Source organism: Heterocephalus glaber, unplaced genomic scaffold (genome assembly GCF_053883595.1).
Source record: "Heterocephalus glaber isolate CG9 unplaced genomic scaffold, H.glaber_assembly_v1.0 deba00001564, whole genome shotgun sequence".
NCBI classification, from domain to species: domain Eukaryota; kingdom Metazoa; phylum Chordata; class Mammalia; order Rodentia; family Bathyergidae; genus Heterocephalus; species Heterocephalus glaber.
The window spans coordinates 11,270,350-11,288,664 of NW_028258351.1; the positions used below are offsets into that span (position 1 = coordinate 11,270,350).

General features: G+C 36.9%; 1 protein-coding gene across 1 annotated transcript in view; it reads left to right on the forward strand.

Moving 5' to 3' along the window:
- The window catches only part of Taok1 (TAO kinase 1), a 121,540-nt gene extending 104,316 nt beyond the window's left edge, over nucleotides 1-17,224 (forward strand). Inside the window, exons 17-20 of the mRNA XM_087191948.1 lie at nucleotides 1,126-1,365; nucleotides 5,086-5,298; nucleotides 6,716-6,898; nucleotides 15,379-17,224. Of these exons, the coding sequence (XP_087048074.1) occupies nucleotides 1,126-1,365; nucleotides 5,086-5,298; nucleotides 6,716-6,898; nucleotides 15,379-15,840 (1,098 nt within the window). The 3' untranslated portion in view covers nucleotides 15,841-17,224. The remainder of the gene's footprint in view (nucleotides 1-1,125; nucleotides 1,366-5,085; nucleotides 5,299-6,715; nucleotides 6,899-15,378) is intronic.
- The last annotated feature ends 1,091 nt before the right edge of the window (nucleotides 17,225-18,315 follow it).

Below are 18,315 nucleotides of genomic sequence, written 5' to 3' on the forward strand. Positions count from 1 at the left end.
AAGGACCTGAGTTCGATCCCTGGTAACCAAAAAAAAAAAATGTGTTATCACAAAGCAGTCATTTTCATTGAAACTTGTAAGTCTTTATGTGCTGATTTGATCTGGATATATATGCATAATATTGTTAAGTGAAAAAAGCAAGTTACATGCCTGTAGTGTGTGTGTGTGTGTGTGTGTGTATATGTGCATATATATATATATATATATATATATATATATTTTTTTTTTTTTTTTTTTTTTTTTTTTGTACCAGGGATTGAACTCGGGTCGTTGTGCTTGCGCAGTAGGTGGCGAAACCACTGAGCTAAATCCCTGGCCCCTGTAGTGTGTATATTAATTAAACTGCCTTTTTAAAATAATGACTATATCACAGCAAATCATGGGAAGGATGAGAAGCATACGCACCACACCGTTGGCCCCTGAGGAAAGGGTTTGTAGGGGGAAAGGGGGCAAGTTTGATTTTGATTGACATAAAATACGAGTATGTAGTTACTCTTTTTAATCCAAGGAAAAAATTACAAAGTAAGAATAACATTAATTGAACAACATGTACTATGTATTCTGAGGACTTTTTATTCAGGAACTTATTTCTTCCTCACATTAAATCCATGAAATAGGGCAGGGAGTGTAGACCAATGCGAGAGTTCACATTTAGCATGTATAAGACTAGGTTCAATCCCTAGTGCTTGCTGGGGGGAAAAGGTCATAGAATATTAATATTTACTATGCAGCCATTAGTGAAGCAGAGGGTTAATTATATTCCTTTCCTGGTTATTCTTTTTCTTAGGGTTTTTTTCTTGGCACTGTACAATGGTAAATTAGCCAGGCTTGGTGGCACACACCTATAATCCCAGCACTCAGGAGGTTGAGGCAGGAGGATCATCATGATTCAAAGCCAGCCTGGGCTATATAGTGAGTTCAAGGCTAGCCTGAACTATATAGTGGACCTATTTTAGAAAACAAATAAACAGGGCCAGGGGATTTAGCTCAGTGGTTACACCGCCTGTCTTGAAAGCACAAGGACCTGGGTTTGATCCCTGGTATTACAAAAAAAAAAAAAATTCTCAAAAACAAACAGATAAAACCAGTACATTTTATACCTTTGTCTTCTGTGTTATGTATTAGGAGTTAAACAAAAGACAAACTCAGAAGGACTTGGAGCATGCAATGCTACTGAGACAGCATGAATCCATGCAAGAATTGGAGTTCCGCCACCTCAACACAATTCAGAAGATGCGCTGTGAGTTGATCAGATTGCAGCATCAAACTGAGCTCACTAATCAGCTGGAATATAATAAACGAAGGGAACGAGAACTAAGGCGAAAACATGTCATGGAAGTTCGACAACAGCCTAAAAGTTTGAAGGTATCTTTAGTGTAAACTCTTGACAAAGGGGAAAAGAGAAAAAGGTATCCACGTAAGCAAGAAAAGTCTAAAACAGATGTCCAATCATTAAAAAATTTAACTTTTTGCACTTTGAGCATCTTTGGTGTATTTCAGTGGTGGAGTGGCTATCACTGTAGACTTGTGCTTATGTATTTCTCATTAAAGTACAAAAAATGGCCTAAATTTAACTATTGGGAACACCAATAAATAAGGAATTGGTGTTGTTATTTAAATGTACCCAGTGTCCATTGCTGCTGTTATATTTTATATGTCAACATGCTAACCTTTTGGCTTGTCTTTATTATTCCCAGTATTAGTTTTAAAATCTTAATTTGCTCTGAGTTGTACAGAATTTAAAAATAGAAAAATAAATGTTTTTCTCACTTCTCTTGTTCCTTTAGCCAGTTGATCTAGTCTCCCTTCACCAAATTTATGAGTTAACAATTACAAGAAATTTTCAAATTTTATACCTTGTAATGAATATTTAAAGATTTAATTGAATCTTAATAAAAGCAGACATAGGTTCTGATCAGTGATAGTACCTCATTTGATCTGTACATATCTGCAAATTCAAAAAAATTTTTTTTTTCTCTTTTGGTTTTTTGTTTGTTTGTTTTTTGTGGGTTTTTTGGTACCGGGGATCGAACTCGGGCCCTTGCACTTGCAAGGCAGGCGGCGAAACCACTGAGCTAAATCCCCGGCCCTCTTTTGGTTTTTTGAGACAGGGTCTTGCTATGCATTTCAGACTGGCCTTGAACTCACTATGTAGCCCAGGCTGGCCTTGAACTTGCAGCAATCCTCCTGCCTCAGCCTTCTGAATGCTGGGATTACGGATGTGCACCACCTTGCCCAGCTAGTATTTGCTATTGAAAGACTCCTTTCCCTTCCCAGTCCTCACCCCTTCCCAATTCCCTTTAAAACTATTTAATATTTAAGCTACAAATACAAAAACTATTCTCATCTTTACCCTAAATAACTGCTGTAATAAAGTGAACGTCATTCACAAAGGTAATCTTTGTCAAACTCTAGAGGCTATAACACACCCAGTGGTATTCTTAGTGTCGCCCCCCCACCGCCCCGCGCGCCCATCTTCAAACAAGCTATCCTGAACAAAATGTAGAATCAGAGTTAAGGTACTTTACTCTTCCCATATGAACCTGAGTAAAATTTTACTTTGTTGTCTTCAAAATAGTGAAGTTCCCAGGCATGTGGCACATGCCTGTAATCCCAGCGCTGTGGGAGGCTGAGGCAGGAGTGTAACAAGTTCAAGCCTAACCTGGGCAATTTAATGAGACCCAGTCTCCAAATTTAAAAAAGGGATGGCGAGCCAGAGATTTAGCTCAGTGGTTCCACCTCTTGCCTTGTAGGCAGAAGGTCCCAAGTTCGATCCCCAGTACCCCCCAAAAAATTAAAAATTAAAAAGGGATGGCGATGAAGCTCAATACACAAGCTCTGGATTCCATCCCTAGTACCACAAAAACAACAAACTCACATCATTTGCAAAGTAGTTATGTTGACTTCCTTACCTGGTTGATGCTTAGAAAACTGATTTATAAAGAACTTAAGATTTCTTCTGTTTGTGCTTTGGAGAAGGATGTATAATTATTTGTCTATAGGCTAATCTCCCAACAAAGATTTTTAAATCTGATGTGACATTTCTCTGGGACTTGGGTGATAAGTGGTTGTTTGACTTTTTAACTCTTTCTGTGTCCTGTTTTTAGTCCTTTTCAGTTTGAAAACTTGTAAACAGTAATCTGGTGTTTTCAGATACTACATAAAAAGTGAGGAAAAAATGATGTTTCACAGATTTAGACTTTTTAAAAAATGCCTCTTTCCGATGACAGTTGAGTTCAAGGTTTTCCTTCAATAGGGAAGAAGAATCACTAATTTTCTTCTTATTTACATTTATCTACTACTTGGTTAATTTGGGGGAAAAATCATTAGATTTTAGCATCAGATCACCCCATTTGTATTTACCTAAGTAATAGTGGCCTCATCCAACCTTCTATAAGACGTTAAATTGAAGAGAAGACTTCAGTTTGTTACCTGTCTATAATTAAGTAGGATTTGTGGGGAAGGGGTGCTGTTTCTGTTGAATGAGTTGGGCAAAAACCAACTCTCCTGTTTCTTCAGGTGCCATCCTTATGATCATTCTCTCAGTATTATATGAGCAGAAATAACTGTTACATTCTTCCTATTTTCACTGGAGTTGAGCTTTGAGGTGTAGGCATTAACGTTAACCCTTGTTGAGAAATTTTCCAAGTTTTTTTGTCTCATTAGGAATTACTCATGGAATGACTACAATTTGCTTGTCACATTAAAAGGTTTTTTAAAGAATAGAAGCTAATATAAAGAAGCAGAAGATAATGTCCGTATTTCATTGTTCCATTTCTCTGGAAGCACTTGGAAGAACTTTGTTAACCAAGAACAGTATTTAAGAGTAGCACTACTTAGCATTGCTAAACCAAGTCATTTCTGGCTAGTCATTTCTTTACCCATCATGTAATAAAGGCATATGAGTAAAACCTGCAGCCTCAGTTGGTTAAAAATATGCAGATATTTATATTAATGTAATACTATTGGAGAGGAGGTACGTTTTCCTAGACAAGTGTATACATTTGATCATATATGCATTTGTTTTATGTATAATGAGTCAACCAGTTGATCCAGTATTTATATTAAAGTAAAATAATTTCAACTCTAGATTCTTCCTCTGTGTAGGTGTAGTAAATGAATATATTCTTACTTGTAGGGTCAACAGTATAGCTTACAGAGTATATCTTATTTATTTTATAAACCTGAATTCTTAGAAAAATATCTAGCCCAGTGAGTAACCAAAAGACAAAGACTTCTGCCTCTAGACTCAGATTATTTTACTTGAGAAATGTTTAAGTTGTCTGTTACCACCCCAAGAAGAGGGCTGCCCTTTCTATGCTCCATAATTTTGTTCAACCTTTGAAGAATTAGTTAACTTATTTTCAGTTTTGCTTGTTGTATTACAGAGTAGACTGTTATTAAGTATATTTCTACCTAGCTTATTCTCTTAAGGAAAAAATATAATAACTATTAATTAGTTACTAGTACAGACTTCCAAGTGAAGCTCAGATATGACACATACATTACATAGTTGAGGTTAAAATTGCTATTAAAAGAAATTGGAGTAAAGCATTTCAAGTAAAGAACTAAATAAATGTGTTTTATTTTTTGCCTGAGATATCTGATAAACTTTGCCTTCCCAATCAAGTGATTTGTATATACTGCACTTAATTCATGAGAATAAATTTTTTTTTGCCATGAATACACAGAGCAATCAAAATAAATTTTAATATTTATTCAAGTCACTAAATTTACTAGTGAAAAATCAAGTCTGCTTGAACTCTTCTGATAAATTAGAGGTTTTGTTGTAAAACTGCATAGAATCCAATAGTTTGGCTCAATACTCACATGCAAAAATACCTGCAACTTTATCATCTGACCGTTTTGGTTTCCCTCTCCCTTTTTCTTGCATCTCCCCCACACACACATCTACCAGGGATCGAACTCAGGACCTTACACTTGCCAAGAAGGCACAGTGCTGCTGAGCTACATCCCTGGCCTTCCCTTTTTCTTACTAGCCTTAGTTTGTGTATAAGTAAGTATAAGGTATACCAAATACTATATGTTGAATCTTATACACATCTGTGTTTTTTTCCTTCCCAGTCTAAAGAACTCCAAATAAAAAAGCAGTTTCAGGATACCTGCAAAATCCAAACCAGGCAGTACAAAGCATTAAGAAATCACCTACTGGAGACTACACCAAAGAGTGAGCACAAGGCTGTTCTGAAAAGACTCAAGGAGGAGCAGACCCGGAAGTTAGCAATCCTGGCTGAGCAGTATGACCACAGCATTAATGAAATGCTCTCCACACAGGCTGTGAGTTTGCTTTGTTTAAGCAAAACAAGTTTTGTTTCCCTTACCTTCTTCCACCAGAATAAAATTCCAGCAAGTAAAATATTAATTGAAACCCAGGAGCGATAGCACATACCTGTAACCCTAGCTACTTGGGAGGCTGAGGCAGGAAGATCTTAAATTGGAGGCCAACTTAGGCAATTTAGCAAGACCTTGTCTCAAAATTTTTTAAAAAGTTTGGGGGCTGGGGATGTACCTCAGTTTAGCTCAGTGATGTAGCATGCACAAGGCCTTGGGTTCAATTCTTAGAGCCAATAAATAAATATATACATATAAATATATATATATATGGTGGAAATGATAGCTTGTCTGAAACTAGGGAAATAGAGGTAGTCTGTATTCTTCCTGCTGTCACAATTGCTTGGAAATGTCATGATGCATACAGAATGAGGTTCTGTGTCAGCTCTTTGCAGGAATAGATTGCAGCAATTTATCAACATTAAAACAGGAGCTTTGGTAAACTATGGACAAAAAGTAGTATTATAAGACAGGTATGGTGGCACATGCCTGTAACCTCAGCAGTCTGGGAGGCTGAGGCAGAAGGATTGCCAATTTCAAGCCCAGCCTGGACAATTTAGCAACTTAGTGGAAACCCTGTCTCAAAATTAAAAATAAAAAAGTCTGGGCACATACAGTATCTTAGCACAAAGGTCATAGGTCAATCCCCAGTGCTGGGGTGGGGGGAGTACTATAGAATATTAGGAATTAAATGAATTAAAATTAAAATTACACATTTGAGTGTAAATATGAAATACTTTGTAAACTTTTTCTTTCTTTCTTTTTTTTTTTTTTGGTACCGGGGATCAAACTCGGGTCCTTGTGCTTGCGAGGCAGGCGGCAGAACCACTGAGCTAAATCCCCAGCCCTGTAAACTTTTTCTTAATGGTCCAGATAATGAATATTTTAGGCTTTGCTGACCAGGAGGCAAAATCAAAGATGATACTTGATTATTTATATAATTATTTAAAATGTGACCATTTCAAAATATAAAAAGCATTCTTAACTAGTGGGCTATAACAAAACAAAACAAGTGCCTACCAGGATTTGGTTTATAAGCTGTAGTTTGCTGGTCTCTGACCTATAGTTGTTTCCACTAAGGAAGAAAAAGAGTTTAATATCATCTAAGGTTTATCTTACAAAGAATGTAGTCATTTGGGCATCCTCCAAATAGCTTATTTATGTTAGCTTTATCTTCATAATGCCATCACTAGTTATTGTGTCTTTTATTTTCATAGATGTTTATTCTATGATAAACAAGATACAAGAGAAAACAATTGTATCACCTACAAAACAATAGTCTGTCTCTGTTATTCTTCCTGGTTTCCATATGTCCTGATTGGATAGCTCACAGTAGGGTATATCTGTTTTCTTTCTCTCTCAGCTGCGTTTGGATGAAGCACAGGAAGCGGAGTGCCAAGTTTTGAAGATGCAGCTGCAGCAAGAATTGGAGCTGTTGAATGCATATCAGAGCAAAATCAAGATGCAAGCTGAGGCACAACATGATCGAGAGCTTCGGGAGCTTGAACAGAGGGTCTCCCTCCGCAGGGCACTCTTAGAACAAAAGGTATAAATAATAGAAGGAAAGTGATTGTTCAAGTATTTGCTTTTATCGAAAGCATTTTGTAAGACCGGGGATTTAGCTCAGTGGTGCCACTGTCTGCCTCTCAAGTGCGAGGTGCAGAGTTCAATCCCCAGAACCAAAAAAAAAAAAAAAGCATTTTGTAAATACATTTTTATATTGACAGGTTACATTTCTTTCATAATACCATATTTCCTTGATTCTAGTTTGGTAGTGGGTTTTTGGGGGGATTTTTTTGTCTTTAAAATTATTAATTCAGTAATGAATCAAGTAAATATAATTAGATAGTGATTGCTAGAAAAAGAATTTGAGAATATGTGACGATAATTGAATTGTGAGAGTAGCAGTCTGGCTCCATGTTCCTCACTTCTTTTGTGTATCTAGCTCTACCTAAGAAGGTTGGAGAAAGACTTGAATAGTGAAGAAAAAGAACTGCAGTAATTGCCTGGGAGAGGCAGGGACAAAGGATAAGGAATATATACTTTACTCATACACCTTGGCCTGGAACTATACAGGTTGGTGGACAATTACTGAAGGGCAGAAGGTAAAACCAGCTCCACACAGGTGAAAAGTCAATCTGAAAATGTTACTTCTGGATACATCTTTACTTCTTCTGACTTATTGTCAGATATATTAGAAGATAGGGATAGACACCCCCCCCCAAATTCAAATCTGTCAGTGTACTAAGAAGTGTGTATATATATACACATATATATGTGTGTGTGTGTGTCTTCTGGGGTGAGGGTAATAGAAAATTTTGAGAGGTAAAAAGAGGTAAGGTATTCATTATTAAAAATGATAGAATATCATTTTTATCCAGGATTCAGAGCTGTGTCCAAAATTCTTGAGTCATAAATTCCCAACAGCTGATACAGTCTCAGGTCCTTTGGGTATTGTTATTAAGTACTGCCTGTTGATCTTCCTAAAGTTGTCATTGTTTCTGGACCATAGGACCTGTGCGTTTTCCTCTGTTTCCTGTAATTCTTATGATAAAAATAGAATGCCTTATTAAATTAAAAGTTCCATCTTTTTTTGTAGGTGTTGGTGCTATGGATTGAACCCAGGACCTTTACACTGAACTGTATATTCCTAGTCCTTTTTCTTTTTTAAGACAGGTTCTCACTTAATTGCTAAGTTGCCCAGGCTAGTCTCAAACTTGAGATCCCCCTGCTTCAGCCTGTCAGAGTGATAGGGTATTAACAGCCATGTGCCACCAAGCCCAGCTTACTTACTTGCTTTTCTATTTTTTTCTTTAATTAAATTTATTTTTAACAGTTACATAAAAACATAAAAATTGTACAAGGATATTTCTACTTTTGAAGTGCAGCTGTCTTTATTACTGGCTTCTTTTAAGGCCTCTAAAAATTATCTCAATGATGTTTTTCATCCAAGAAGGGAAGGATAGAAACATAAATTTTGAAAAATCTTATTTGTACCATATGCCTGCTTCCAACTTTCATATTTTTATTTTGTTTATTTATTTTTGGGGGGGTACCGAGGATGGAACTCAGGACCTTGTGCTTGTGAGGCAGGCGGCGCAACCACTGAGCTAAATCCCCGGCCCTCCACCTTTCAGATTTAAAATTTTGTCTCTTATGCTTCAAAATTGCTACTAAAAGAAAAATTCCCTATAGTATTTCACAAATAGTGTTGTGAGTGAAATGATGAGTACTATTAAATTATAGTTGTATCTGGATGTGGTGGTACATGCCTATAATCCAAGCGCTCTAGGAGACTGAGGTAGGAGGATCACAAGTTTGAGCCCAAGCTGGGCAGCTTAGCAAGACCTTGTCTCAAAAAAAAAAAAAAAAATTAAAAGGGCTAGGGGTGTAGCTCAACGAGAAGGCTTTGGTTCAATTCTTGGGATGGATAGAGGAAGGAAGGAAGGATAAGTAAATAAATAAGTGGTAGATAAATAGTAAAAATATTGTGGTTGTAATTTTAGCTCCACCTAGTGATATATAATTAGCACCTTAGGTATAGCCGTACTTCAATATATTAAACAAAGCCAACGTGTTATACAAACTCTAGTATAATGTGGATATAAAAACCAATATCCAGGCCGGGGATTTGGCTCAGTGGTTGCGTCGCCTGCCTGGCAAGTGCAAAGTTCCAAGTTCGATCCCTGGTACAAAAAAAAAAAAACCAGTATCCTTTGACAATACAGTGGCACTCTTATACATTGCTAATGCATCTTAGAACTAATAAGTTAGAGATGTATATTGAGGCTCTGAAATGTTAAACATTTAAAATTTTGAGAAGTTATTCTAAAGAAAAGAAATCAAAATATAAGGAAAATAGTATACATATATATGTTAATTGTACGTATTTTATAGTAGCTTAAAATAACCATCTAAAATAGAAATATAATTAAGTAAATAGGACCAAGTCACCAAGAAAAATGTTTTTCTTCTTCTCACTATTGGAGATCAAACTCAGGGTCTTGCACTGAGCTATGTTACCATCTCCACTAATACAATCTTACTCAACCATTTAAACAATGGCTATAAAAAAAGAAAGTATTGGGCCGGGGATTTAGCTCAGTGGTTCCACCACTTGCCTTACAAGCTCAAGGTCCCAAGTTCAATCCCCAGTACCAAAAAAAAAAAAAAAGAAAGTATTAACATTGGCAAATGTTTATGGTGTTTGAATAAAATGCAAAAGACAAATTATACTTATTGAAGTAATGTTAGTAGTGGCTTTTGAGACAGGATCTCAGTATGTAGCCTAGGCTAGCCTTGAACTCACAACAATCCCCCTGCCTCAGCCTCCTGAGTACTGGGAGTACAGGTGTGAGCCAGCACATCGGGCCTGTTTTTCTTTTTTCAAATATAATTTATATCACTTTGATAATAGAAAAATACATAAGATTATTTACTATTTTAAAAGAATAAAAGAAGCAAATGGGCCAGGGATTTAGCTCAGTGGTTCCAGCACCTGCCTCACAAACGCAAGGTCCTGAATTTGATCCCTGGTACCAAAAAAAAAAAACAAGTCATGGTGGTGCCCTCCTATAATCTCAGTAATCTGGGAGGCTAAAGCAGGAGTATTGCAAGTTCGAGCCAAGCCTGGGCTATTTAACAACTTAGTGAGGGCCTGTCTCAAAAAGGGTTTGGATATGGTTCAGGGGGAAGGCCCTGGGTTCAATGCCTAGGACCAAATAAATAAGCAGTGGGTTGATAAGTTTATAGTGCTTTAACATGTTAATTGGTTTATAGAGCTGTTTGCATTTCAGATGAAGTATATAACTGTAAGGTAGTCGGAGATCAGTTGGCAGTTGCCAAGACCATACATCCCTTTATAAAAACTGAAAATTGCAGCAGGGGGGGTTATTCAGTGGTAGAGCATGTGCTTAACATGTACAGGACACAACACCAGAAAAGAAAAAACTTCACTAAACAGAAACAGTTGTATTTTCTATACTTTGTGTATACTGGTTGCACAGATAAGAAACAGTTAACTAAAAAAAAATAGAAGTACTACAAAAGAGTGAATTGTTCTTTAGGCTGAGACACAACAAAACAAGCTACATTTGTACATAGATTCTTGAGTTCTGTTTTATGTATGTATGTTTTGTTTTGTTTTATTGGACAGATTCATACTATGTAGTTCAGGTAGGGCTTGAACTCACTGTGTACCCCAGGCTGGTCTCAAACTTGTGTCAATCCCCCTGCATCAGCCTCCCAAGTGCTGGAATTATAGACATTTGCCACCTTGCCCAAACCTAAATTTTGTTTTTGGAGGGTGCTGGAAATGAAACCCAGAGCCTTGCACATGCTAGGCAAATACCACTGAGCTAAACCCACAGTCCATGAAGTTTTATTTCAACTTTTCTTATCCTTCATTTACATTAAAGTTTCAATTAGATAACAATAGTAAATGTTAAATTTCATGTTAATTTTCAGTTTACACACATATGAAAAGTAGTATAAATGGCCTTTTAAAAAAATCTCATTTAGGGCCAGGGATTTAGCTCAGTGGTTCCACTGCCTGCCTCGCAAGTGCAAGGTCCTGAGTTCGATCCCCAGTACCAAGGAAAAAAATCTCATTTAATTTTCTCTCAGTATTTCACTTGATTGCAATATCTTGGTTGATAATGTTTAAGATTTAGAAATTAAAACACCTTACCAGGCCTTTCTTTTTGTATTCACACAAAAAGATCACAGGAGGGCCAGGGCTTTAGCTCAGTGGTGCGGCTACCTGCCTCACAAGTGCAAGATCCTGAGTTCAATCCCCGTACTCAAAAACACAAAAGAAAAAAGCTCTGCTTAAAAAGAGCACATTAGGTTCAGAAAACCTCTAGAAAGTTTAATTATGTTAACAGTATGTACTGAGTGAAACCACTTTTCTAGTTTGCAGTAATATACTTTAAAAGAAGTAGATTTAATGTAACCTATCATAAATCTTAGTTTGGAGAAGTTTTTTTTGTGTGTGTGTGGCACTGGGGATTGAACCCAGGGCTTCAGACATGCTAGGCAAAGGCTCTATGAGCTATATCCCTTAGCTCTTTTTTAGTGTCTTTTGTTTGGTTGGATTTTGGATTTTTTATGTTTTGAGACAAAGTCTTGCTACGTTGTCCAGCTGTGCTCAAACTTGTGATCCTCCTGCCTCAGCCTCCCAAAGTGCTAGGATTATAGGCGTGTGCCACAGTACCCATCTTTGAGTTTTATGTAACTGAAAAACACTGTCATGCATAAAGTTCCTGGGTCCTTAGGTTTAACCCTTAACACTGGGGGAAAAAAGTCCTCTTTTTTTTTTACATGACAGAACGTAGCAGCAAACAAAATTGATAAAATGCTTATTGGATAAAATATTGATAAGCATTAATATGTTTAAATTTTTTATCATGAGTTCCCTTTAGATAATATGCAAGGAATTCAGGTCATTTATATTCTTACCACATTGCCATCATTTATTGTATCTCTTGAATTAAACATTTTTAGTGCATGGGTTTGTGAGGTTTTTACACATAAAATATTTAAAAGAAAAACTAAAATTCTTTTTTTGGCGGGGGGGTACCCAGGATCAAACTCGGGTCCTTATGCTTGCAAGGCAGGCGGTGGAACCACTGAGCTAAATCCCCAGGCAAAACTACAAAACTAAAATTCTTGATTCTTTAACAGATGTGTAGATTTAATTCTGTATGATTTATTTTTTTCCCCAGTACTGGGAATTGAACCAAGGGCCTTTGCACTGAGCTATATCCCCAGACCTTTTTTTTATTTTTGAGACAAGGTCTCACCAGCTCACTAAGTTACCCAGGCTGGGCTCAAACTTAACAATACTCTTGTCTCTCTCTCACAGTACTGGGATTACGGGTACCCCAGCCCAGGCTGGGGCTCAACCTTTCAATCTTTCTCCATTAACCTCCCGAGTAGCTAGAATTCCAGATGTGCACCACTGTGCCTGGCTGAATTTGGTATTTTATAGAGATAGAAAAATTATTTTACAAATACTTTTCTCCTCTCCCCCCTTGCCCTTCCCCTCCCCTTCTCTATCTGTCTTTGGTGCTAGGATTGAATCTGAGACTTTGTACAGGCTAACGCTTTACCACTGAGCTACACCCCAGACCTATAATTTTAATTATTTGCCAAGTTTTAAAACTTGGCAAATATAAGGATGCATAACTAAAGATTAGTCCTTAATCCTACCATTGAGAAATCACCCCAGTTACCAATTTAATCTTTCCTTCAGAGGAATTCATGATTAATCTGTCTTCCTTCAAGTTTCATACAAAATGCCTGTGACTTTTTAACCCTTTTATACATAGAACATTAATTTTTAAATTCTTCTTACTCTAATTTATTCTGACCTATTTATACTTCCCCAAACACTTCTTATCATTTCTCCAGGCCTTTACATGTCTTTCCTGTGGTAAAAATGTCTTTTCCCATCTCAAGTTCCTGGTAAATGTCTAATCTTTTAAAATCTAGTCTAGGGCCCAGGGATTTAGCTCAGTGGTTTCGCCTCCTGCTGCGCAAGCGCGAGGACCTGAGTTCGATCCCTGTTACCAAAAAAAACCAAAAAAAAATTGAAATCTAGTCTATATACCCTCTTTCAGTAGACTTTTCTCCCCTTCTTCCTCCCCTATAGAGTGAATCATTCCATTCTTTACCTATAAATCCTTTATTATATCTTACCACATTCTAATGCAGTTTCTAATTGTGTGTGCTTCCCATGCTAAAACTGTATACTTTTACAAAGGGTAGTACTATAAACTTGACACATAAAAATTAAATGTATTTGTTGAGCTAGATTTCTGCAGTCAGTCCTCAGATCCCTTAAAACCTGATACGATCATAATTTGGTGCTCTACTGCTTTGAAACTTGAATTTTGTACTTGACACATTCTCATATGAAAATTTTGTCCTGGTACTCATTTTTCGTTTGGTGCCCAACGTGCAAGCTAGAACTTGTGAGTGTCCATTGCCTTGTGACTTGCTGTCCTTTCCAGCCAAAAGAATTTGTTTGGTACTCATTGTTTTTGGTACTAATCAAATCTCCTGGAACCAATTAATGGCACGCACCAAGGCACCACTGTAATTTGGGGTGGGGAATGTAGCTTAGTGGGAGAGCACCTATTTAGCCTTTAGGAGGTCCTGGCCTCAATAACCAATCCCCCAAAACAAAACAAAATGATAATTTGATGCTCCTTTACAAATTGTTTTATTGGTGCGTATTAGTAATACATAATAATGAGATTTATTTTGGTGTATTGGTTCATGCATATATTTTGATTATTTTCATCCCTGTTTAAGTTCTCTTTCACCTCCTCCTTCCCCTTTATCCCTACATATTCTCTTTTTATACAATTTTTTAAAACTTTTTTTTTTTTGTACAGGGTATTGAACTTGGGTCCTTGCACTTGCGCAGCAGGCGGCGAAACCACTGAGCTAAATCCTCGGCCCTTAAAACATTTTATTATGGAAAATTTCAGACATCACAAAAGTAGGAAGACTAGTACAAGGGAATCCCTAAGTACCCCTCATCCATCTTCAACAATTAGTATTTTACAGATTTTTTTTTTCCTCAATACCTTATGAGGGTGTCTAGGGTTTTTAAAAACAGCCAAGTATAGTATAATTTCACCCCTAAATATAGATAGAACATTTTGATCTTACGTTAATTATGGTTTGTTAAGCATATTTCCATTGTGGCACCTAACAAAATTAGTATCATTGTTTTTTTTAGTTCACATCTAAGTTTCTCCTGTTATTTCGAAAAAGTCTTCTTTGTAATTGGTTTATTTGGATTGAGGCCCAAACAAGATCCATACATTATATTTGGTTAATTGCCTTTCAAGTTTTAGTTTGTAACAATTCTTCCTCTCCCCTCAGTTTTTAAATTGTGGATTATAGAAATGTCTAAATTCTAGATTTGGCTGATTGCATACTCCTGGTGTCATTTAATAGTTTCCACTCTCTTGTACTTAATATTTCCTATGAACTGGTAGTTAGATCAAAAGGCATGATTATATTTAGGTTCAATTTTTTTCTTACTAAGTTTTTCACAAGGATTTTTCAGTATGGTTACTGTGTACTTCCTTTTGTATCAATCCCATTAAAAATATATAATGTCTAGTCCTACTTTTAAGTAATTATTAATATTAATCAGTCAGATATTGTCAGTCTGATCATTTAGTTAAAAGTTATTCAAGTTTATAAAAATTTGTTTTATTGTGTATTTTCCCATATAATTTATTTTTATATAGTCAGCTGTGTTTATCTGTAATAAATGAATTTATAACTTCCAGCTTTCCAAAATGGATTATTATGATAGTCCTTTTTTTTTTCTTTTTTGGCAATGCTAGTGATCAAATCCAGGACCTAATTAATATATGTTAAGCAAGTACACTACACCTCCATCCTTAGTCTTCATTAAGGGCCTACTAACTAGAGTTAAGATCCTAGTTTCACTTCACTAATCTACTTGTCTATTCCTACAACAATATTTATTTAATTGGAAAGCTGAGTATGGTGGCACATACCTATAACCCTAGTACTCAGGAGGCTGAGACAAGGAGGATCGCCAGCCTGGGCTATATAGTGAGTTCAGAGCCAGCTTAAACTTGAACTACATAGTGAGACCCTTTCTCAAAAAAACCCTAAACAAAAACAAAAACTATTTGTTTTATTGGAATGTCATTGTGGTATCTAGTATCTGTTAGCTTCCCCTTGCTTATTTTCTTTTTCCACTCATTTTCATTTTTATTTGATGGATTTAGCAACCATTGGTGATAAATGCATTTATTACTTTAATAAAGTTTACCTTTGCTTTTAAGAACTTAATTTTACACATTTTAGAATTAAGAATTATGCAAGATTCCTACATACACCTCTTGATTTTTAAATATACATCCATAAAATAGCCACTTCAAAATTGAGTAATCGTTGCTTCCTTACTTTATAGATGTTTTAAAAATAAATTGGCTTTTCTTTTGCTTTCCCTTCCCCAACCCCCAACAGATCGAAGAAGAGATGTTGGCTTTGCAGAATGAGCGCACAGAACGAATACGAAGCCTGCTAGAGCGTCAAGCTAGAGAAATTGAAGCTTTTGACTCTGAAAGCATGAGACTAGGTTTTAGTAACATGGTCCTTTCTAATCTCTCTCCTGAGGCATTCAGCCACAGCTACCCAGGAGCTTCTGGTTGGTCTCACAATCCTGCTGGGGGTCCAGGACCTCACTGGGGTCATCCCATGGGTGGCCCACCACAAGCTTGGGGCCATCCAATGCAAGGTGGACCCCAGCCATGGGGTCACCCCTCAGGGCCAGTGCAAGGGGTACCTCGAGGTAGCAGTATAGGAGTCCGCAATAGCCCCCAGGCTCTGAGGCGGACAGCTTCTGGGGGACGGACGGAGCAGGGCATGAGCAGAAGCACGAGTGTCACTTCACAAATATCCAATGGGTCACACATGTCTTATACATAACTTAATAATTGAAAGTGGCAATTCCGCTGGAGCTCTCTGCCAAAAGAAACTGCCTACAAACATCATCACAGCAGCCTCCTCACTTGGGTACTACAGTGTGGATGCTGAGTGCGTAATGGCATATTTTAATTCATTTTTGTAAAGCGTACTGTTTTGTGTTTACTAATTGGGATGTCATAGTATTTGGCTGCCGGGTTTGATTTTTTTTTTTTAACTTCTGGGGAAATTTTGAAAAGGGGAATTGATATTAAATATTTCACGCATGTAGTAAAATGAAATTGGCTATATAGAGGGGATATTTTCTGAATACTGCAAAAATAAAATGCAGCAAAAGTGGCTTGAATCATCACTTTAGGGTATCATATCCTAAGAAGTTTGTGAGAAAATCTAAAGCTGTCCTCCATATTCAAAATTTTTATGAGCCAATGACAGCAGGCAGCATATGCTGAAACAAGTTGTTATTGGGAGTATACCTGCACCTCCTCACCAATATATTTTCTTTATTAAATTGTTCTGACTTCTCAGCCTCATTTAGATTGAAAAAGCAGAAATCCATGAGTACTAAAGGGTTGTGTTGACCTTTTCAAATCGTAGAAAACATCTTAGTTCTTTTTTGAATGCTTCATAAGTTTGTCAATGATTTTGTCAGGTCAGTTGTGCCTTCTTTGTGTCACAGCAAGTTAGAGTTGCTTAAGGAGATCACAAGCTGTATAGGGATTACGTTAACCAACCTGTGAGCCTTTAATGGGGAAGACCAGCAGAGTGAGAGGGGTCCCTGAAAGTTTATATGATAAGTATGTCCAGCAGCAGCATGAGGAGATGGTATATATATCCTGACATTTGTAGCTTATACTGTGATATTTTATCCTAGCTAAGCTCTAAAAGTCCCAACTTCCCAAACAATACTTTTACTTTGTACAGAAACAAAGACATAAAGCCAATACAAATCAAATGCCAGAGGTATTTGAATGATGCCATATTTGCAAACTGCCATTGATGGGAATTTTCATCACACTACGTAGACATAATTTGACTATCCCCTTTTGGCTTATGGGATTTCCTGTTTAGAAGTAGACTAGTCAATTATTTAAATGTTTAGTTGCCATAGTGAACCAGGAGCCACTGAGCCAATGACTACCAGCTGCTGACTAATCCTCATTACCACTGTAGATTTTGCTGCATCTGCAGGTCCTCTGTTTTATAATTGCTGTTTTTGTTGCTGCAGTACTTTACAAACTTCTAGTTCATTGAGACTTAGTGACTATTTGGAATCATGTTAACATCACACAGTAGGAAACACCACTCCAGAAGTCTCAAGCCTCAGTGCTGAAATACTACTGAAAAGGAGCTAGTAAGTTTGGCAAATGAAAAAAAAAAAGTAAAAGTAAGTTATAGTGGTCAGGGGGAATCTCTTGACAAAAGCTAACATTTTTTGGGGGTGGGGCATGTTTTGTTTTTTTAAATTTGTTTTGTTTTACAATGAAGGATCAACCCAATGTTGAAAGTCAGATGTTACTTGGTATTTCCATTATGTATGTGGAAGTTGAGCTAGAGGTGGGTGGGGAGCTGTGAATATGACTTGAAGAAGAAAAAAATGTCCTCTTTAGTGACAGATCAGTTTCTTACAAGTTATTGTCCTATCCCCTCCCCCTTTGTCTTGAAGAACTCCTGCTGCTAACTCTGGATCCTGCTTTTCACATACTCAGAGGGCTCCAAGATAGAACTCTCCGTGTCCCTCATAACAACACTCTTTCCCCTACCCAAACTAATGACCAAATTGTAATCTATTACTTCACTTTCTCAACTAAATTTTTTACGTTTTCCCTAGGTTCTATATGTCAGCCCAGTCTCCATGAATCCTCCCCTTTAGGGATTTCTGACATTGATTTGAAGGTAACTAAGAAAATTAATGCATTAATATAAATCCTTTAAAAACCAAGATCAAAGTGGAGTTCACACATACTTCTAGTCAGTGTTTCAAGTAGCATTCTGATGTATTGTCCTCTTGGCCATGCTCCAGATCACCAGGTTTTAGCTAAATATGACATACATTTGTCATAGCTGATGAAAAGGCTTTTAGTGTTTTTTTATTTCCATTCAACTATTATACAGTATTTCAGTGAGAAATCTACCTACTTGGAGGAGAATTATAAGAGCTTTAGAAAGTAATGAAGTATCCAGAAATGCAATAAATTTTTTTTGTTGTTGTTTTGGGGGTTTTTTTGGTACCAGGGATCGAACTTGGGTCCTTGCGCTTGCGCAGCAGGCAGTGAAACCACTGAGTTAAATCCCCAGCCCCGCAATAGATTTTTAATACCTTTAAAAACATTCTTCAGAGATCTGGCTGCCCCCCCCCCCGAGAGGTGGAATAAGGAATCAGATATTTGCTTACAAAACCTCTTGCACACTCAAAGGTACTACCAGTGATACATTTTAAAATCCATTTGTGAGCTTCAGTTAGGCTAATTGAATTAT